The sequence below is a fragment of the Gekko japonicus genome, unplaced genomic scaffold (assembly GCF_001447785.1).
Source record: "Gekko japonicus isolate JY-2015 unplaced genomic scaffold, Gekko_japonicus_V1.1 scaffold3083, whole genome shotgun sequence".
NCBI lineage: Eukaryota > Metazoa > Chordata > Lepidosauria > Squamata > Gekkonidae > Gekko > Gekko japonicus.
Genome location: NW_015164293.1, coordinates 146,664 through 169,088, shown reverse-complemented (window position 1 = coordinate 169,088; position 22,425 = coordinate 146,664). Strand labels below are relative to the sequence as shown.

Sequence of the window (22,425 nt, the reverse complement as noted above, 5' to 3'; positions counted from 1 at the left end):
GCCAACTCCCTACAAATAGAAAACCAGCACAGCCAAGAAACAGAAGGAACCACACCACCTGGTCTGCTAGATTTCTGTTTGCCGGGATCCAGCAGAACAAACTCTAGTAGTTTAGCAGTCTGGTTTAGCAGTAGTTTAGCACTCCGGTTTGTTCTGCCAGTTTGATTCTGGGCAACCAGTTTGATTCTGGGCATAAGCTTTTGTGTGGAGGCACACTTCAGATACATTGAAACAAATTTCTTCAAGCCTTGCATATAGATAGAGGTTAGTTAGTTGACTGTCAAGATGCATAAGTAACTGGGGGATAAACAGGGGTCATTTCGTAGAAAAAGAGGTGCAGGAGCTCATTAGCATAACTCATTTGCATATGCCACACCCCCTGACATCACCGGAAGTGTGTCAGAAGGCAACACCCACCACGCAGTCTCCACTGGACTGTTTTGGATTGCTAGCTATTGGGGGGAGGGGGGGACGTGCAGATCTGTCCTCGCAGAGGAGGGAGAGCTTGTACCTGAATAAAACTTGGAGAGAGCCAGTTTTGGTGTAGTGGTTAAGTGCGCGGACTCTAATCTGGGAGAACCGGGTTTGATTCCCCACTCCTCCACTTGCACCTGCTGATGTGACCTTGGGTCAGTCACAAGCTCTGGCACAGCTGTCCTTGAAAAAGAGCAGTTTGTGTCAGAGTTCTCTCAGCCCCACCCACCTCACAGGGTGTCTGTTGTGGGGAGGGGAAGGGAAAGGAGTTTGGAAGCCGCTCTGAGACTCCAAGTGAAGGGCGGGGTATAAATCCAATCTCTTCTTCTTCTTCTTAAAGGTGCCACTGGACTGTTTTTGATTGCTATCTATTTGGGGGGGAACGCAGATCTGCCCTCACAGAGGAGGAAGAGCTTGTACCTGAAGGCAGGACGGGCGCCTCTGCAACTTACCTGGCTGCTTCTTTCTCCTTGTGGCCTGACTGAGGGCTGCTTGGAGCAGGGGGCAGGGCTTGTTGCATGTGCCCGCCCCCTGGGCTCCTTACTGCCGGAGCTCTGCTCCTGTGCACTCCCACAGGAAATGACCCCTGGTGATAAGTATAGCTGAGATTGGATTAAAGCAGTTGGTAAGGGGTCGCGAAGAGTCGGACTCGACTGTGCGACTGAACAACAACAGCAAAGACCTGTGAATAGCAGCAAATTAGCATACAAATGCAAGAGTCAACAAACAGATGTGAGAACTAAGTGTTGAGTCCCAACACCTCCAAGACCAAGGAAGTTTTTAATGCAAAGACTTTTCAAAGCCAGATTCAGCAATCTACCACCAGGGGGCACCGCCACCTTGTGTGTAAACCAGGTCTTGGTTGCAGAAGTGGGCGGGAAAGGCAGATTTGGGAAAGAATGTGAAGAATGAGGTGGCATCATCAATTCCAGGCACAGGGGAAGTAGGGGGTGGAGGCTGAGGAGAGCAAGAGACTTTGGCGTGGCTGAAGATAATGCCCTACTGCCCTTTTATTACCTACCTCCCTTTCCTGGACAAGGAGGAGGAGGAGGAGATTGGATTTATACCCCTGGCCCTTCACTACCTGAAGGAGTCTCAGAGCTGCTCACAATCCCTGTCCCTTCCCACAACAGACACCATACAACATGTATTTATTTATTTATTTATTCAATTTCTATCCCCCGCCAAGGCAGGCTCAGGGCGGCTTACATTAAAAGGTTAAAGGTAAAGGTTCCCTTGCTCGAAAGCCAGTCGAGTCCGACTCATCTCCGTTTCAAAGCCGAAGAGCCAGCGCTGTCCGAAGACGTTTCTGTGGTCATGTGGCCGGCATGACTAAACACCAAGGCGCACGGAACACTGTGACCTTCCCACCAAAGTGGTCCCTATTTATCTACTTGCAATCTCTTGCTTTCGAACTGCTAGGTTGGCAGGAGCTGGAACTAGAGACGGGAGCTCACTCCGTCATGCGGCACCCGGGTCTCGAACTGCTGAACTTCCACAACCCGCAGTTCAGCGTTTTAAAAATATATTAAAACACAAGTGCTTCTATCTGCTGCAGTGAGCGGCGTCCCATGAAAGATCATGCCAGCGTAGAACTGCTAGTCTTTAATGCTAAGTCTGAGTCCAGTGGCGCCTTTAAGGCCAAGAACGTTTAATTCTGGGTATACGCTTTTGTGTGTGCACACCCTTCTTCAGATGTCTGAAGACGTGTGTGTGCATGAAAGCTTCTACCCAGACGTGAAGACGTGCGCACGCACATGAAAGCGGACTCGAACTTTGTTCTATGGCTTCAGACCAACTCGGCGACCCACTGAACAAAGCTCCTTTAAGACCGACGAAATCTTATTCAAGGTATAAGCTTTTGTGTGCACACTTCTCCAGAGACATTGAAATGGAAGTTACCAGTCTATACATACAGCAAATCAGCACACAATATATGAAAGTTGTTTGATGCTTTAATGCTGTTGGTGCCTAGAGTGAGGTGAGGCTTGACTCCCGTCGGAGGGCTTCCTTACCCCGCATCCCCACTCCCCAGATATGATGAACTGCCTTTGGCTGCTGTACGGCAGTAGGGTCTAATGGCTAAAGAATTGGGTCTCCCTTGGGGGGGGCGGTTAGGAGCGAGGGGGACAAAATCCGAGAAAGAGAGAAGATCCCGCTGCAAGACAGAGCTCAAAGGACTTCTTCCTCCCAGATAGCTTTGTCTTGCAGCCTCCCCCCGCTTTGTTAAAAGCAAGAGGCACCCTGCTTATTTTGTCATCCCAGTCACAGAACACTTCTGCTACACCCTGGGGCTGTCATTCCACTCTGGGGTCTCTCATTCATGTCCCTGAACACTCCTGCTATACCCTGGGGCTGTCATTCCACCCTAGGGCCTGTCATTCCAGTCCCAGAACACTCCTGCTACACCCTGGGGCTGTCATTCCACTCTGGGGTCTCTCATTCATGTCCCTGAACACTCCTGCTATACCCTGGGGCTGTCATTCCACCCTAGGGCCTGTCATTCCAGTCCCAGAACACTCCTGCTCCACCCTGGGGCTGTCATTCCACTCTGCGGTCTCTCATTCCAGTCCCTGAACACTCCTGCTACACCCTGGGGCTGTCATTCCACTCCGGGACCTGTCATTCCAGTCCCAGAACACTCCTGCTCCACCCTGGGGCTGTCATTCCACACCGTGGTCTCCCATTCCAGTCCCTGAACACTCCTGCTACACCCTGGGGCTGTTATTCCTCTCCAGGACCTGTCATTCTAGTCCCTGAACATTCCTGTTACACCCTGGGGCTGTCATTCTACACCCTAGGGCTGCTATCCACTTTTTGGTCTCTCATTGCAGTCCCTGATCACTCCTGCTACACCCTGTGGCTGTCATTCCACTCTGAGGCCTGTCATTCCAGTCCCAGAACACTCCTGCTCCACCCTGGGGCTTTCATTCCACTCCGTGGTCACTCATTCCAGTCCCAGAACACTTCTGTTACTCCCAGGGGCTGTCATTCCACTCCGTGGTCTCTCATTCCATCCCCAGACTAGTGTATTTGGGCCTTGAGACCCTAATGGAAAATCCATTCCGCATTTTTATTGCCACTCTACTTGTACTCTAATGTTTTCCAATGGAGCCCATGCAAGTCAATTGGCATTCCGGGCTCCCCTTTTTTCCAATGGGCCTTCCAGCGTCTCCCATTGTTTCCAATGGGCAATCCTGTCCTTCCTTTTAGACCATCCCTGCACCGGCTCCACTCCACGGGCAAGAGAAGCCGGAGCTTCAAGCTGGATCAGGCCCTCGCACCCTCCAGCACCAGGGTTCCCTTCTGCGCAGCCATGGATGCGCTCTGCCAACTAGGGTTGGCCACTCTGGGTGAGAAAATTCCTGGAGGTTTGGGGGGCCGAGGCTAGGAATGGTGGGCATATCAGCACAATACGCTACCATAACCCCCCCCCCCCAAAAAAACCCTCTCCAAAGTAGCCCTTTCCTCTAGTGGAGCTGGGGTCTGGGGCACTGTTCCCTCTAAGCTGAGTGAGTGTGAGCTAGCTCACAGTTTTGTAGCCTCTGGCTCACACATTTTTGTCTCAGCTCAGGAAGGAGGGCTCCAGAGCAAACTCATTTATACATTAGCCAAATCGCTTGCTCACAGCTTTAATGCCAGTAGCTCACAAAGTAGATTTTTTGGTCACAAGACTCCACAACTTAGAGGGAACATTGGTCTGGGGACCAGCTGTCTTTCCGGGAGATCTCCAGGCCCCACCTGGAGAAGGTTGGCAACCTTAGAAACCCCGCTTCGTGTCGGCCCCATGACCACGGAAACGTCTTTGGACAGCGCTGGCTCTTCGGCTTGGAAAGGGAGACGCGCAACCCTAGCGTCGGAGTCGACTGGGTTCCGAGCAAGGGGAACCTTGTCCTGCCACCCGCCCCCGCCAACGGCCACCCCAGACTTTGGCCCTCCGGCTCCCCAGAACGCGATGGTGGAACCGGAGCTCCAGCCCCAGGGGTGGGTGATGCCGAGCCCGGCCTGGGGCCTCAGCCAGGGAAGCCGGCCACATGCTGTGCTCCTGGCACAGTGCCCCAAGGGCATCCCGCAAGCTCTTGGCACAGCCGCCGAGGCCTCCGTGCCAGGGCAAACCACAGGGCCGCGCCCTTCCCCATCACGTTGGGAGGCCTCGTGAGTGCTTTCCCGGCAGCTCCCCCCCCTCCTGGCCTCCTCCCCCTGGGCAGCGGCTGGGCTCAAGGGCGGCCGTAAAGGGACTTTTTAAAAAACCCTTCCTGGAGATTGATGCTGCGAGCTGCTCTGAACCAGGAGCTGGAAGCTAGCCTCCTCCTCCTCCTTCATAATGGTGCAAAGCAGACAGAAGTTCAACAGAGGTACCTCTCCTCATCACTGCACTGCTGTTGTAAAGGGTTTCATGGATTGATTTCTGCCTGCCAACCAGCAGTTAAAGACATCCCAAAAAGGACAGATACACTGCTAAATACACACACACATCAGCCTCTGTTCCAGAATGTCCCCCATAGGTCTGAAAACCACATCTAGTTTTATCCGCAAATAAAGTGATGTTCAAAATCTTACAACAAAGACTGTTGCCGTATTTGGAAAGAGAAAGGCCAGATGTTCAAGCTGTATTCAGAAAAGGAAGCGCGAGAGAGATCCCATTGCAGATTAAGATTGGTTACTGGGGCACACGAGAGAATTTCAGAAGAAAATCAGTTCGTGTTTCATAGATTACAGCAAAGCTTTTGACTGCGTGGATCGCGAAAAGTCACGGTTGGTTTTTAAAGGAAATGGGTGTGCCCCAACATCTGATTGTTTCGATTTGCAACCTGTACTCTGGACAAAAGGCTACAGTTAGGACAGAATACGGAGAAACAGAATGGTTTCTGATTGGCAAAAGAGAATCATGCTAGGAAAAGTTGAAGCCGGCAGGAAAAGAGAAAAAGAGGAAGACCCAACAGGAGACAGGTTGACTCCCCCAAGGAAGCCTCTGCGGCCCTCAGTTTGCAAGACCTGAGCAAGACTGTTACTGAGGAGACGTTTTGGAGGTTATTAATTTACTGGTTTGCCATAAATTGGAAGCAACTCACTTAACACACACTTAAGAGCCAGAGCCTGTGAATAAAGTAGTGGTATCCGATGGTCCCTCTAAGCTGTGGAGTCTTGTGAGCAAAAAAACCTACTCTGTGAGCCACTGGCATTAAAGTTGTGAGCGAGCGATTTGGCTATTGCATGAATTAGTTTGCTCCGGAGCCATTTTTCCTGAGCTAAGGCAAAAATGTGTGAGCTAAGGAGGCTAAGAAACGGTGCGTTAGCTCACACTAACTCAGCTTAGAGCCAGTTGGTGTAGTGGCTAAGTGCGTGGACTCTTATCTGGGAGAACCGGGTTTGATTCCCCACTCCCCCACTTGCACCTGGCTGGATGACCTTGGGCAAGTCATAGTTCTGATAAGAGCTGTGCTTGAAAAAGAGCAGTTTCTGTCAAGAGCTCTCTCAGCCCCACCCACCTCACAGGCAATGTTCCCTCTAAGCTGTGGAGTCCTGTGTGCAAGAATTCTTTTTTGTCAGCTACTGGCATTAAAATTGTGAGCAAGCAATTTGGCTACTGCATCAATTCGTTTGCTCTGGAGCCCTCCTTCCTGAACTAAGACAAAAATGTGTGAGCCAGAGGCTAAAAAAATGTGAGCTAACTCACACTAACTCAGCTTAGAGGGAACACTGCTCACAGGGTGTCTGTTGTGGGGAGGGGAAGGGAAAGGAGTTTGTAAGCCGCTCTGAGACTCCTTTGGGTAGTGAAGGGCGGGGTATAAGGCCAATCTCTTCTTGGTGTAGGGCAGTTTGGTGTAGTGGTTAAGTGCATGGACTCTAATCTGGGAGAACCAGGTTTGATTCCCCACTCCTCCACTTGCAGCTGCTGGATGACCTTGGGCAAGCTGTAGTTCTGTCAGAGCTGTTCTTGAAAAAGAGCCGTTCCTATCAGAGCTCTCTCAGCCCCACCGACCTCACAGGGTGTCTGTTGTGGGGAGAGGAAGGGAAAGGAATTTGTAAGCCGCTCTGAGACTCCTTTGGATAGTGAAGGGCGGGGTATAAATCCAATCTCTTCTTCTTCTTTTACCTCCCAGGGTGTCTGTTGTGGGGAGGGGAAGGGAAAGGAGCAGGGCTATTTTTGGGCAGGAACGCATAGGAACAGAGTTCCGGCTGGCTCCCAAGTTGGCCACGCCCAGCAGGAACTCATTAGCATAATAGGCCACACCCAACAGCAGAAACACATTAGGATTGGCTACATTAGGGGTGTGTGGCCTAACATGCAAAGAAGTTCCTGCTACAAAAAAGGCCCTGGGTTTTGACAACAAACAAGGTAAACAGAATAAGAAGCAAAAGGTGGGCGTGGCTGGATAACCACACTTCTGGTAACATGGGGGTGCGGCCTAATGTGCTAATGAGCTGTGCTATCAGGGGTGTGGCCTAATATGCTAATGAATTTCTGCTGTTGGGTGTGGCTTATTATGCTAAAGTGTTCGTGCTGGGCTTTTTCTACAAAAAGAGGCCTGCTTACAGCAGTAAAGAAATTAAAGTCTAACTCCTGTAACCCAATGGATTGAGGTCCTTAGAATCTTATCAACATCTGAACATTAGGGCACATTGACAATTGCATATGGAAACATTTTTAGATATTTGGAAACCTTTTATAGATGTTCATGTGTAGACTTGTCCCCATTGTTATATTTTCTTTTTTGTTCACGGTATCTCATTGTTTATAAAACTGAAACTGAAAACGCCAGAAGAAAACAGCTCTGAAGTCCAAATGATTGCCGCCGGCTGTGAGTCAGGAGGAAACACCCTTTATGGCAGTTGCCGCCCCGCCAGCTGCTGAGGTCCCTTGTGTGTGGGCAGCAGATGGCACATGCTTCTGGGTCTGAGCCAAAGAGGAGGGGCGCCAGCCAAACCCTCTGCCAGCGCTGGTGGGACACAGCACTGGCTGGACCTCACTCAGGAGAGGCCTGTGTTCCCAGAGGAGGAACTGTGTGTTGTAAGTAAAAGCACACTCTTGATTGTAGGGTCCACACCCTTTGTTCAGTAGTACCCATTTTTGTAAGTGGTACAAATTTGTATCATATGATCAGATTTTGGTGAAGGGCGGGGTGCATAATGAATGTCAAGGCACCAGGGGTCGTTTCATAGAAAAAGAGGTGCAGGATCTCATTTGCACAACTCATTTGCATATGCCACACCCCCTGACAAAGATGGGGAAGGGAAAGAAAGGAATTTAAATCCCCCCCCTTCCCCAAGTTTCTCCGCAAAAGCGGAGAGGCTCAGGGGAGAAAGGGGGGCATGTCTGCCCGCCTCCCCTTCCCCCGCCAACCAGACGCCTGGGCTTCTTACTCCCGGAACGCCGTTTCGGGTCATTCCCCCTCAAAATGACCCCTGCAAGGCACTATCTTAGCCACAGTTTAGCAATATAAAAGTTTGAACTGCATTAATCGGAAAGATTTTGGCGTGTGTTTCATTCTCCCCTCAAAAACAATGAAGTTTAACGTATCGGTAAGGGTTTTGCCATTAAACCACAGCGCCGCTGCACGATGTCCCGGACGTGATGACATTACTTTTGTGTAATGTCATCACATCGGGGAAATTGTGCAGTGACATCGCCTGCCCCCCCACTCCCAGAGAGCTCCCTCCCACCCATAACCTGAGACCCTGGAGTGCTGTTGAGATACAATGCTCCCTCTAAGCTATGGAGTCTTGTGAGCAGAAATTCTACTCTGTGAGTTATTGGCACTAAAGTTGTGAACGAGCGATTTGGCTGCTGCATAAATTAGTTTGCTCTGGAGCCCTCCTTACTGAGAACATAACATAAGAGACGCCAATGTTGGATCAGGCCAAAGGCCCATCTAGTCCAACACTCTGGGTCACACAGTGGCCAGAAATACCAGTGCCACCAGGAGGTCCACCAGTGGAGCCAGGACATTAGAAGCCCTCCCACTGTTGACCCCCCCAAGCACCAAGATGATAGAGCATCACTTGCCCCAGAGTCCCTATCTATACCTTGTGACTAAGAGCCACTGATGGACCTCTGCTCCATATGCTTATCTAATTCCCTTTTGAAGCCATCCATGCTTGTAGCCACCACCACTTCCTGTGGCAGTGAATTCCAAGTGTTAATCACTCTTTGGGTGAAGGAGGACTTCCTTTGATCCGTTCTAACCCGACCGCTCAGCAATTTCATGGAGTGCCCACTTGAGTTCTTGTATTGTGAGAAAGGGAGAAAAGTACCTCTTTCTCTACCTGTTCTTTCCCAAGCATAATCTTATAAACCTCAATCATGTCACCCCTCAGCCATCGTTTCTCCAAGCTAAAGAGCCCCAAGCGCTTTAACCTTTCCTCATAGGGAAAGTGTTCCAACCTTTTTTTTTTTTTTTTTTTGCTAAGACAAAAATGTGTGAGCCGGAGGCTAAAAAATTGTGAGCTAGCTAACTCAGCTTAGAGGGAACACTGGTTGAGAATACCGACCTTGATGGAGGAAGGGTCTGATTCACTATAAACTACCTCCATCTGATGTTTTGTCAAGAAATCTTAGGCTCACATGTCAGCAGCGACTTGAGAAGAACTGCATTTAAAAATAAATAAATAAAAACGTTTGCCCCTTTAGGTATTTCAGCACTGGCTGCTGAAGTCCCGACTTTTACTTCCCTCTCCTTGTCTCAAGGTCCGGCACGGACACCTGTGAAATTTGTTTTCCAAAATCAATAATCCAGACCATTTCCACAGGCCAAACAGTCTCCGTTTCAAGTATTTTTATTAGAAGTCGTGCGCACGTGATCTCTCACAACGGGCGATAAAGACAGACAGGAGCACCCAAAACAGGAAGCGGTTTGCGCTTCCCCTTTCTGCTTCTGGGCACCTGGGCCTTCTGAAACAGCTGCAAGGAATCCCAGAGCAGCAGCCGGTGGGAAGGAAAAGTCGGCCAAGTCTTCTTAGATTAAGCCTAACGTCAACATGAGCTGCTGCGGGAACGTTGAAGCGCCACAGCACGTGTTGATCCACGGCCAGTTTGCTCACGAGCTGCGATTTTCCAAAGTTTTGGCAAGCAGGAGAGATTTGGGGTTTGGCCCTCCTCCCCCTCAGCCACGTGAAACGCTGGCCGCGCTGAGGTTAAACCCACGCCAAGTCAACAAGGCTCCGAATCAAAACGTGACTGGGGTGTTCCTTTTTTAAAAAACCAGGACCGTTGGATTCCTTCCTGCGCTTTTAAAAGTTAAAAACTTGATCAACAAGAATTGCAGCCGGGTTTCACTTAAAGCCGCCCATTTCCCACGTGATACATTTTCCCAGGACTTAATTATTTTAACTGACAGCTGGGACAGGGTAGGGCAACACTGCTATTAAGAACTTGAAGCGGGGGGGGGGGATTATTTATCCCAGCTTTAAGTGCCGCCGGGAAACCCCCACTGCATTGTGATCCTGAGGTTTCTCTGGCTTTTCTCTGATCTTTCCTAAACCTGCTTTTCTACCAAGCTTCGGGAAAGATTGTAGCAAAGGCTGGATGGGGTGGGGAAGTTCATGTTTTCTCATTTCCCCTGCCCCTGTTCCCCCGGTAGCCACTCCCTCACCCTGCCACCCGGGAGGCAGTTTTAAAATATTTGAATACCATTGTAACTATATAATGTTCTCTCTGCCTTTCCAGCTTTTATTTTTTTAAAAAAGAAGTGTCTACCACTTTCATTGCAGACATACACCTTTCCCCTTGTGTCTCCTCAAGGAAAGGGACTAGATTTCCTCTTTAGAAAATGAAAAACAATTCAGAGAACCTGCTGGGTGTCAGCTCGCACTGCATTAGGTCAAGGGGAAAGAAGAGACCTTCCAGGATCGGGTTTTGGACTTGTCAGCCTCAAGGGGAGTTTTATTTAATTTTTTGCCACTGGAGAACACCCAGCCAAGAAAACACTTCTTCCAAGGCAACTGCTCGTGAACAGAAGAGGTCCTAGCAGGGCTTTTTTTTGTAGAAAAACCCCAGCAGGAACTCATTAGCATAATTGGCCACACCCAACAGCAAAAATGTATTAGCATATTAGGCCACACCCCTGTGTTACCAGAAGTGTGGTCATCCACTCATTAGCATAATAGGCCATACCCCCATGCCTTCCCTTGGCTTGCCCAGGCACCGCGAGGTTGCAGGGGGCCCGGGCAAGCCAGCCCTTGGACAGGCCAGGGGAGGCAGGGCCCCCTTGGCCCCCTCACCTTGGAGTTGCTGGGGGGGTCGCTCTCCAGGCCTTCCCTCTGTAGCCTCGCACTGTAGTGGCTGTAGTGGGCGTGGCCAGCTCTGAAGCCAGCCGGAACTCCATTCCTGTGCGTTCCTGCCCAGAAATAGCCCTGCCGTTCACCCTGCACTTTTTTGCTTTAGTCTTAACACAGAACCTGACGTAGAGATGCTCTGCCAATACTGTATCAATAAACTTTCCTTCTGAAGAAGCGAGTTGTTGGTTCTGATTGTTGCAGGAGTCTGACACGAGGCTAAGAAGCTTTAGCAAAGATTATAGTAAAAGCAGGATGGGTGCCATATGGGTGGGTGAAGTTGAGATTTCCCTGGTCCTGCCATGTCCCCCCCACCCCAGTTCCCACTGCGGCCATTTCCCCCATCTTGCCACCGGGGGAGCTGTTTTTCAGTTAAGAGTTTGAATACTGCTATAATTGTGTTTGAATCCTATGTTATCAAGTTCGCTGCATTTCCAGCTTCCATTAACAACAACAAACAGTATCTAACCTTTTCATGGCAGATAGAAGTTTCTCTTCTCAGTGAAAGAGGTTAGAGAGTTACTGTTTTTTTAAAAAAGGAAACCAGCAATTCAGAGAACGTGCAGACTGCAGATTTAGTCTGGATCGAAACCCCTGCCCTATTACAGCAATTTCCAATGATTCCCCCTTCTGTGACCGGTTTTGGGCACCACATTTTAGGAAGGATGTTGACAAGCTCGAGCGTGTCCAGAAGAGGGCAACCAGGATGGTGAGAGGGTTGGAATCTAAGTCTTACGAGGAAAGGCTGAAAGAGTTGGGTCTGTTTAGCCTGGGAAAGAGAAGGCTTAGAGGAGACATGATTGCAGCCTTCAAGTATCTGAAGGGCTGTCATGTAGAAGATGGAGCGGATCTATTCTCTCTGGCTCCGGATTGCAAGACTAGATCCAATGGGTGGAAATTACAAGGAAGTCGATACCGGCTAAGTATCAGGAGAAACTTCCAAACTGTAAAGAGTGGTTGAGCAGTGGAACAGTCTTCCTCGGGAGGTGGTGGAGGCTCCTTCGCTGGACTTTTCCAAGCAGAGGCTGGATGACCATCTTTCGGGTATGTTGTAGGGCTCTTTTGGCTGTGCTCCTGCAGAGTGCAGGAGGCTGGACTAGATGACCTGTGAGGTCCCTTCCAGCTCTAACATTCTATGATTCTATTCTATGATTCCCCCTCCCCATCATTCTTCATGGCACCCTCCCCCCCAGGATCAGCATTTTGTGGAGCTCCACAGACGGTAATAGGGGCAGGGCAGGGAAATGTTGGTTGGCTGCAACCAACAAACTGCTGATTTTAAGGTTGAAAACAACTGAAAAACCCCTGGTGATGTGACATGGGGAGGGGGTCGCCACTGCTGGAGGGACTGGGCCAGTGAAAATGCAGGGACACCTGCCATGGTGGAAGCCCCATTGCCCTGTAGGGGCAGCCATGATACGGAAATTGTGGGGATCAACCAGGTGCAACGAACAGCTGTCCTTTGTCCACAAGGCCTCCTCTTCAGGTTTAGGTAAAGGTAAAGGTTCCTTTGCTCGAAAGCCAGTCGAGTCCGACTCTAGGGTTGGGGTGCTCATCTCCGTTTCCTAGCTGAAGAGCCAGCGCTGTCCGAAGACGTTTCCGTGGTCATGTGGCCGGCGTGACTAAACACCAAGGCGCACGGAACGCTGTGACCTTCCCAACCGAAGTGGTACCTATTTATCTACTTGCAATCTCTTGCTTTCGAACTGCTGGGTTGGCAGGAGCTGGAACTAGAGACGGGAGCTCGCTCCGTCATGCGGCGCACTTGGGTCTCGAACTGCTGAACTACTGACCTTCCACAGCCTGCAGTTCAGCGTCTCTTAACCCCTTGAGCCACCGCAGCTCCTTTCTCCAGGTTTAAATGTGGGCAATTCATCTCAATCCCCGGCACCTCCAGTTAAAAGGATCGGACAGGAGGCAACATGAGAGACCCTCTCTCAGCCTAATTGTGCAATGCTGACCTCGACGGCCTGGAGACCAAAGAGCCCTGTGAGGAAATGCTGAGGGGGGACTTGGGACTGTTCAGTCTGGAGAAGAGGAGGTGGAGGGGAGACGGGATGGCTTTCTTGAAGTATTTGAAGGGCTGTCCCTTAGAGGGCAGGGAGCTGTTCCTGTTGGCAGCGGAGGAGAGGACTTGCAATACAATGGGTTTAAATTAAGGGTGGGAAGGTGGATATGAGGAAAAACATTTCTACAGTCGGAGTTGTGCAACTGCCTGGGGGAGTGGTGACCTCCCCCTCCCTGGCCCTCCTTAAGAAGATTGGATTTCTACCCCGCCCTTCACTACCCAAAGGTGTCTCAGAGCGGCTGACAATCTCCTTTCCCTTCCCCTCCCCACAACAGACACCCTGCGAGGTAACTGGTGGGGCTGAGAGAGCTCTGACAGAAAGTGCCCTTTTTCAAGAACAGCTCCTATCAGAACTATGGCTTGCCCAAGGTCATCCAGCCAGGTGCAAGTGGAGGAGGAGTGGGGAATCAAACCCAGCTCTCCCAAATTAGAGTCCGCACACTTAGCCACTACACCAGACTGCCTTTAAGCAGCGGCTGGAGAGGCACGGGTCAGGGATGCTCTACGTCAGGGGTGTCAAACTCATTTGTTATGAGGGCCGGATCTGACATAAATGAGACCTTGTTAGGCCGGGCCGTGTGTGTCATAAAATGTAATGCCAGGTACCAGAGGTATAAACCTTATAAAGGACACAAACACAATATTTTTTTTCTTAAAATAAAAACGTGCTTAGAACATTAGCTCTGTAAGCTGCAAAGCTACTTTTGATTTATTAACATTCGCCACAGAAATCTCACGCTCAGAGTTCCGAGTCTCGGACCCAGGTTAAAACATGAAATGGCTGAGCGATGAAGAGAATCTGACGAAGCAAGCTATGATGATGATGAAGAGATTGGATTTATACCCGGCCCTTCACTACCCAAAGGTGTCTCAGAGCGGCTTACAAACTCCTTCCCCTTCCCACAAGACACCCTGTGAGGTAGGCGGGGCTGAGAGAGCTCTCGACAGAAACTGCTCTTTTTCAAAGACAGCTCTTATCAGAACTACGGCTTACCCAAGGTCATCCAACAGCTGCGAGTGGAGGAATAGGGAATCAAACCTGGTTCTCCCAGATTAAGAGTCTGCGTACTTAACCACTTGTCAGCTGAAGCTGCCATGAGTGTGGTGTATGTTTCTAATTGCTTTGCATTCCTTTCCATGCGCTTAATTGCTTCAAAGTTGTAACGCGTCTCTATCAAGGTCACTGGAGGAGTTGGTAGTGTCTAGGTTTCGTGGGAGCTTCTTACGTTCCCAGCTTCGCAGCCGTTAGAGAATCTGCCAAATGCCCACGCGCAGGAGGCCATCTAATTGGGTAGTACTTGGGGGGGCATAGGTAACCCGCCATTCCTAACAGTGTTCATGTTACTGCATCTATGGCTTTTCAATAAAAGTAAAACCTTCTTGGAAGCGTGTACTTCGTTGTCTTGCTGTGGATCCTTACACGACTACACCAAGCTGGCGGTGGCAACACTGGAAGCAGGAGATGGCCAGTTCCACTGCGGGCCTGATAGAAGCCCTCCGGGGGCCTGATGTGGCCCCCGGGCCGCATGTTTGACATTCCTGGTCTAGGCTGATCCTGAACTGATGAGCAGGGGGTGGGACTAGAGGGCCCCTTCCAACTCAGTGATTCGATGATTCAATGAAAGACAGCTTTCATGCACGTTCCAACTCCATCTGGAGGGCTAGAATCTTGCCCGTGAGGTTTGCACGGTTCCATGTGTCCCATGGCGGTCACCCATCACAGCAAATCCTCCATTAGGTCAAGGGGAGAGAAGAGACCTTCCAGGATCGGGTTTTGGACCTGTCAGCCTCAAGGGAAGTTTCATTTAATTTTTTGCCACTGGAGAACACCCAGCCAAGAAAACACTTCTTCCAAGGCAACTGCTCGGGAACAAAAGAGGTCCTAGCAGGGCTTTTTTTGTAGAAAAACCCCAGCAGGAACTCATTAGCATAATTGGCCACACCCAACAGCAGAAACGTATTAGCATATTAGGCCGCAGCCCCGTGTTGCCAGAAGTGTGGTCATCCAGCCACACCCACCTTTTGCTTCTTAATCTGTTTACCTTGTTTGTGGTCCAAACCCAGGCCTTTTTTTGTAGCAGGAACTCCTTTGCATGTTAGGCCACACCCCCCTAATGTAGCCAATCCTAATGAGTTTCTGCTGTTGGGTGTGGCCTATGATGCTAATGAGTTCCTGCTGGGCGTTGCCAACTCGGGAGCCAGCCGGAACTCCGTTCCTGTGCGTTCCTGCCCAAAAATAGCCCTGGGTCCTAGTAAGCCTAAAGGCCTCCTTCATATCTTCCCTCCCACTCTCCAGTGATCCAGCGCAAGGAACCCATGGAAGACCCAAGAATCCAGACGTTTCTCCACAACCTAGCAGTTTTTATTTTGTTCCCTGATTATACATCACTGCCTAGGAAAAGGGGGCGGGAGGCGTTCACACACTGAAACGATTAAAAAAAATCCACATTTTTTTAAAGAACAAGCACGTTTTCATCAGCACAAATGTACACGCACACACACAGCATGACGGACCATCTTGCTTGCGACATTTGGCTTCGCATGATTAGCCCGGGGGCAGGCCCACGTTTCGCCCCACAGAAATGCTTTTGACTTCAACCAGATTTTACCCCTTTGAGTAAACTGCCAAACCCATCCAGAGACGGAAGACGTCTGGGAAGAAAAGGAGGCTTCTACAGACCGAGGGCTGGCTGGATCGGAACCGCAGATATTAAGGAAAAAAGAGCACGCTTCCAAAACGTCCGCCTGCACTGCATTGCGTAGCAGCCATGTGCAATTCCTGTTTTTGGGTCGCAGCCCAAAACTGGCACTCCCAAGAATTTTTTCCTTTGATTCAGAGAAAAATTCAGGCTGAACTTCAGTGTGGATTTCAGAGAAGAGCAGGAGACTGACATCTAAACTGCACAAGGACAGGGCAGCAAAGGAGAGACCCAATTGCCCCCAATGTAGTCTGGAGGACTCTCTTCCCAAACCACAGGCTCTACATTAGTGCCCTTTCCACACAGGCGATATCCCCCCCTGCATCCAGGCTACAGCCTCAGTCCTTCGAATAACATTGCTAGATTTCACACGGATTTTAAAAAAGGTTTTATGCACAAGTCACCCCAACAAGACACACAAATAGCCAGGGTGACACGCACGGAGCATCCATCGATGCTTGATTTTCAGCACCATGAGGACCGGGTGCTTGAGTTTGCAATTAACGTTGGACAGACGGGCAATTCTCTCTCAAGGCCTGGGAACCAGAGAGGGTCTGGATGGAGCCCACCTTCTCTCTGTGCACATCTTCGCTCAGGGTAGCTCCTGAACGGAGCATCCATCGATGCTTGATTTCCAGCACCATGAGGACCGGGTGCTTGAGTTTGCAATTAATGTTGGACAGACGTGCAATTCTCTCTCAAAAGCCTGGGAACTAGAGAGGGCCTAGATGCAGCCCACCTTCTCTCTGTGCACATCTTCGTTCAGGGTAGCTATCTTCCATAGGGTCGCCCCGTTCTAAAACCCCCCAATAACAACCCATTCCCCTTACATTACAATTCCCTCCCCCTATACAGAAGGGCTTCTTACTTCTGGAATAAAATAATATTTTCTCAAGTTCTCCCCTCTATACTGCACCCAGAATTCTTTTTTTCTCCCCCCGCAGAGCCCTTTCATTTCTGCTCTGGGTTCCAGGCTCACTACCAAATCACCTGCGGACCATTCAAAGGCACTTCTGGGACGTCTTGGGAAGATTCCACCTCGCCGGCTAGGTAACCGACCGGTGAACAGGTGGCATCGGTTGGCTTAGGGGTTAGCATTGTGATTTAAAATGTATTTTTAAAAAAATGATCCCTAATTACAGAATGGCGCGGAATGTAAAAAAAATGGCTTCATGACCTACTTTCCATTAAGAACAAATGCAAACGAGTGACTGGTGGGTTTAAAAAAGAGAGGTGTTAACGGTCACAGGGAGTTTGGTGTTTCCTGAAAAGAGGCTACAGCTGGGGAAATGAAAAGCGACTCCTCTGTGGCTTCTGACGGAGCCACTCCCGGCGGCCTCCCTGTGTTTCGTAAGTCTTTACATGCAGGTCCCTGCTCTGTAAAATGGGGAGGAGAACGGGCCCCATTTGAAACACCCTCCCTCCCCGAATCAACTTCTGTGCTTTTATTAAGATGACGGAGACACATCTAAGTGGGGCCATTTCCCACGCTGCAAAATACACACGTCCTTGTACAAAGCGCAACGTGGGAATCGGTCCTTTCTGTGCAAATCGGTATATTTTAAGTGCTTTCTCTCCCCTTGTTTGGGCAGCACGACTGGAAGAGGCACGGATCGTGGCCAGAGCCCCAAGCCAAGACAGATCGAGTGCCTTCTTGTGTGCATGAGTGCCTCTTTTGCCTCCTCTAGAAGGACAGCAATGATGGCTCGTGGCCTTCGAGAGAACACGATTGGGAGCTTGCACACCCAGCTGCTGTCAAAGCACCCTCGACTTATGGGGGGTGAGGGGCTTGCACTAGACTAGTAGCGGAGGAAGGCCTGTATTGACACACCTGGATGCTGCTTCTGACTCTAGATACAGCTTTCCCCCCAAGAGGTTGAGCAGGGGCACAGGTGCAAGAAAAAGCAGAACTGAAGCTCTGGGGGCCCCCTAGCTTTGCCCCCTCCCAGTATTGGGGCTTTTAGGCACCCTCATTTTCCTTGCTTGTGTGTTCCCATTGATTGGGGGGGGCCCTCTGCTCCACACACGTTTTGCTCCCTCTAGTGGTGGATTCCATGTTACCTTGCTTTACGTCCGGCATAAAAACCTGCAGTTTTTAAGCAGGACATGCAGTGATGTAACATAGAACCGACCACTAGACGGAACAAAACACATGCAGAACAGGGAAAAAACAACCCACAGGGAATAACAGAAACACACAGGCTAGGAAGAGGCGAATGCGGAAAAGCCCTTGGTCTTTATTCAGCATTTTGGCCCAGAATGTGAGACGACAGAACATTAGGACTGCGTTCTCACTGAGCGTATCAACCTGCATCTGACACGTCCTGCTTCAGATGGCGAAGGAAGCATCTGCACCCGAAGGAATGCCCATTTTAGGCAAAGCAGCTCTGCAGGGAGAAGGCGAGAAGGACTTTCCCCCTTTTGAGATGCTGGCTTTCTACACGAAAGGAGCGTTTCTTCCAGCATGATGCCTTTCAACCCATGGGCCCCTCCCATCTGACGCATCAGAGTTCTGACGTTTGAAGGCCTCTATGACACCTCCTTCTTCTACCGTCCGAACCCTGCTCACCAAAACAAAAAATGGAAAGAGGACTATATATGGAGTGTATGTACCTGCCTGGCACAGTCCCATCTCGGTGAACCAGTCTGAACTCTGAACATCTGAACAGAGAGGAAACCAACCAACATGGCCAGCTTTGGGACTTTGACTTAAGAGTGGCTAAATCCAAATACCATTAGAAAAGCCCGATTTATTCAACGGGCGTCCTTCTTCTGCCACTCTTAAGCCTCTTCCCAGAGGTACACAGGGGGTGGGGGCCACCCACAAACACACCTGGCTGCCAAAATCCCTCCTCAGTTCAGATGCTGGCCGACTGCAAAGGACATTTAAGCCACAAGGGGAGAGCTACCTTGGTTCCCACGCGGGAACCGTCCCTTTTAAAAGAGGGATTCTCTCTGTTGCAGAACTCCCACGGCGATTCCCAACGGTTCCCCTGTTCTGTCCAAAACCTCCCCGAATCCCCCAAAGATATTTGTCTTCTGCATGCAAGTTCAAAAAACAAAAGCCCTTTCCTTCCTCTCTGCCTCTCCTGGGTGGGCCACACCCGCTCATTGACATAGCTACAGCAGAATTTCAGGGGCTTCTTCCACAAATGGAAGCCCGCCCTCCAAAAGATCGCAACGCTGAGAACAGGCTGAAATACTCTAGAGTCCAGTCGCAGCTCGCCTAGTTTGCTTTAAAAGAGAGACTGGAGACGAGAGGAGGACCAATGCGCGCGTGCACACACACCACTCGCGACAACAGCAACTATCTCGTGCACCCAAATCTTCCGGCACGGCAAGGGGGTGTTCTTTAACAACTGCCTGGGTTTCTGTCCTCGAAAGAACACCAAGTCAAGTAAAATGATATCCCCCAACATGGCTCAGGCACGCATGGAAAAGCAGCGTTCTGGAGACTTCCCAATGGAGAGAAGGAAAAGCGCGTGGTGTTCGGGCCGGACCGGTAGCCACGAACCGCCCAAGTCTCAGAGGAAGATTCACAGCGTCACGAGGGGGGGCTCCAGCCAGCTGGAACCAGAGGTATCCTTAGGATCAGAGCAGTTGGCCGTCGCAAAAAAGAACGGTGCAGTCCCCCTCCCCCAAAAAGTCTCCAAAACGGAACCAGAACGGCTGAAAAGGATCTCTTGATTTTCTGCATCGTAGAAACCAGCAGTGGAGAAGGAACCCTCCCCTCAAAAAAAAAAAAAGCCAGACAAAAACGCTCCGTTTGACATGCACCCTATCCAAGTCGTCGTTTCCCCCCACCCCCCACAAGTCCCCGCCTCGTCCCGGGGTCCTAGCAGTTCTTGAGGCGGCTGTAGAGCTCCCGCTTGCTCTTCTCGCCCGCCCACGTGCGGCTCTTCTGGCGGAACCGGCGCAGGTCCTCCTTGAAGTCCTTGTGGTGCATCGGGCGGTAGTCCTGGGGGTCACAGTGCACCTGGGGAGGCCAAGAGACCGGTTACCAACGGGCAGCAGCCACTCAATTCTCCTCCATTGGATTTATACCCCGCCCTTCACTACCCAGTCTCAGAGCGGATTACAGACTCCTTCCCCTTCCCCTCCCCACAACAGACACCCTGAGAGGCAGGTGGGGCTGAGAGAGCTCAGACAGAAACGGCTCTTTTTCAAGAAGAGCTCTGAGAGAACTTGTGACTGACCCAAGGTCAGCAGCTGCAACAGTGTGGGGAATCAAACCCGGTTCTCCCAGATTAGAGTCCCCGCACTTAACCGCTACACCAAACTGGTGAAAGACAGACAGAAAGAAATTGCGGGGAGGGCGGGGTATAAATCGAATTAAATAAATCGAATTAAATAAATAAATAAATAAATAAAAGAGAAGGAAGGAAAGAACCCAAGGTCAGCAACTGCATTACAGCGTGGGGAATCAAACCCAGTTCTCCCAGATTAGAGTCCCCGCACTTAACCACTACACCAAACTGTACCCTCCCTTTCTCCCCTAATGGGGACCCCAAAGCATCTTACACCGTTCTCCTCCCCTCAATTTTATCCTCACAACAACCCTGTGAGGTGGAAGAAGAGACTGGATTTATACCCCGCCCTTCACTACCCGAAGGAGTCTCAGAGCGGCTTGCAGTCTCCTCTCCTTTCCCCTCCCCATAAGAGATACTGACAGGGGGGGCTGAGAGCTCTTTCGAGAACTGCTCCTGAGAGAACAACTCTGAGAGAACTTGTGACTGACCCAAGGCCACATCAGCAGCTGCACGTGGAGGAGTGGGGAATCAAGCCTGGTCCTCCCAAATTAGCATCTGTGCTCCTAACCACTACACCAAACTGGCTCTAGTTGGCTCGGCTGGAGGTAGATTTGGCCTCTGCTCAGAAATTTCTTTTTTTTTTTTAGAAGCCTTGTACCCAGAAGGACTTCTGACTAGCCACTTAGATTTGACTTCCAACAAGATTTTCCGGGCCTCTAAGCTGCCCTCCGAAACTATCTTCATGCTCGGCCACTGGACATTTACCTGGCTGTGCAGATTTTTAAAAACACTGCTTTGGTGGTGGCGGCGGCCACCCCTGTCACAAGAATCTTCACTGGGTGACTGAAAGGAAGCTGCGGCAGCCATTTTGTGGCTGGCTCCTCATACGTTGGCGGCAGCCGTTTTGTGGCTGTTTCCTCACACGGTGGTGGCCATTTTGTGGCTGGCTCCTCACACAGCGGCGGCCATTTTGTGGCTGCGCTCACCACACTGTGTCAGAATTCCAAATGTCTCCACAGGCTCAAGAATGCCAGGGGACCGCTGCCCTAAGAGGCTCACTGTTAAGAACCAGAATTGTCCCAGGATGTCCTCAGTATACACTTTATTTCAACTGTGTTTTTTGGTGTTCCCATAAGCGGCTTTGGGCCCAGCTATGTAAAAAAAGCTAAGTGAAGGCATCTTAACTAAAATAAGAAGCATTTGAGCCTTGAAGAATCTACCACCGGCCAAGCCAACTAGAGACCACAAAAGGATCTTTGGGGCAAGATTAATCACGTTTCGATTTCTCTCCTGTTGCAGAATTAGACTCGCACTGCAAAGCTACGATCGTTATGTCATCATCAGGGCACGTGGCTGTAAATGGTGCTATGGCAGTTTAGCGCGACAGTGCTCACCTTAGGGTGCATTCAGACGGGCCGTTTAGTCAGCTTTCGGCCCGCCTCAGAAACGGATTTTATCTGCGTGATCACGCAGTCAACATCTGCCTCCCATCCCCAGCTGTCGTTTTCTGGCTCAAAACCGCTTTAACCCGGAGTATTTTGATACCAGGTCCCCCAAGTGGTGTTTTCCTGATTCTCCGGTTCCAGCCGCACTTTTCTGACGTCTGATCGCTCCTGCGGTGTCGAGCCACTTCCAGTTTAAGCCCCCTCCCCGCTCAAAGGCTGCCTGAGCGTTCCACTTTTCGCCCACCATTTTAAAAAAAGCGCTGGCAGTGTGCGCATAGGCGGAGGTCTGCCACCACGTTACTAAAAACAATGTTTAAATGGTGCCTAGTTTTAGCGTTTAGACGTGTGGATGGCGGGGAGCGATGTGGCTGCGCAGCGATCCGGAGCAAGATTAAAGATCGCGATTCTCCAGGTTAAAGAAGACCGCATCGGGGCTGGAGCAATTTAAACCGCTCCAGCACACGCCGTCTGACCACACCCTTAGAACGTTTTTTAAAAAGTCCGAGGAAGAGGATGCAGCAAAAAAGGGTGGCCGGGGGTGGGGAATTGTCACAGTGCTTCCAAGATAACCCATGAATGGAAGGAAATCCGCTGTATGAAACCCCCATCCCTGTATCACTTCACTCGAAATCAGGCCAACATCGACTAACACTCGGTTTAGAATGGTAATGTGAAAAGTCAATTCCACTGGAGGTCCGACAACAGGGCAGAGAGGCCGAGGCCTTCCCCGATGTTGCCTCCTGGCTCCGGGATCCAGAGGACGTTAGTGCCTCTGAAAGGGGAGGTTCCCCTCAGCCACCAGGGCTAGCAGCCACGGCTAGACTTATCCTCCACGAATCTATCTAATCCCCTTTTAAAGCCATTTATTCCTGTGGCCGTCACACGACACCCCCAGAGAGGGCAATTCCCGCCACCACTCACTTGGTATTGGGGAAAGAATTCTTTATAGCCTCCTTTCAGGATGTACATTTCAGGGTAGTGCAGAGAAGGGTATTCGTTGCAGGCGCGGTCCTTCTCCCTCACGAAACGGCACCTGGGGAAGGCAAACGGAGAAGAGGCCAGGTCAACGGGAGCTGTACGCGAACAAAGCGGCACAGTCTGCCTCCTCGTTCCGGCTGCCGCGAGCCAAGAACCACTTACATCCTGGGGCCCCTCTCGGAAGAGAACTCGCAGTGGAAGACGACGATCACCCGCTTGGCGGCGTCAAAGGGCAC

General features: G+C 50.6%; 1 protein-coding gene across 1 annotated transcript in view; it reads right to left on the bottom strand.

Moving 5' to 3' along the window:
• Window positions 1–19,301: 19,301 nt before the first annotated feature.
• The window catches only part of CDC25B (cell division cycle 25B), a 34,321-nt gene continuing 31,197 nt past the window's right edge, over window positions 19,302–22,425 (bottom strand). Inside the window, 3 exon segments of the mRNA XM_015408789.1 lie at window positions 19,302–19,492; window positions 22,133–22,244; window positions 22,352–22,425. The exon segment at window positions 22,352–22,425 is cut by the window's right edge and continues 22 nt beyond it. Of these exon segments, the coding sequence (XP_015264275.1) occupies window positions 19,352–19,492; window positions 22,133–22,244; window positions 22,352–22,425 (327 nt within the window). The 3' untranslated portion in view covers window positions 19,302–19,351.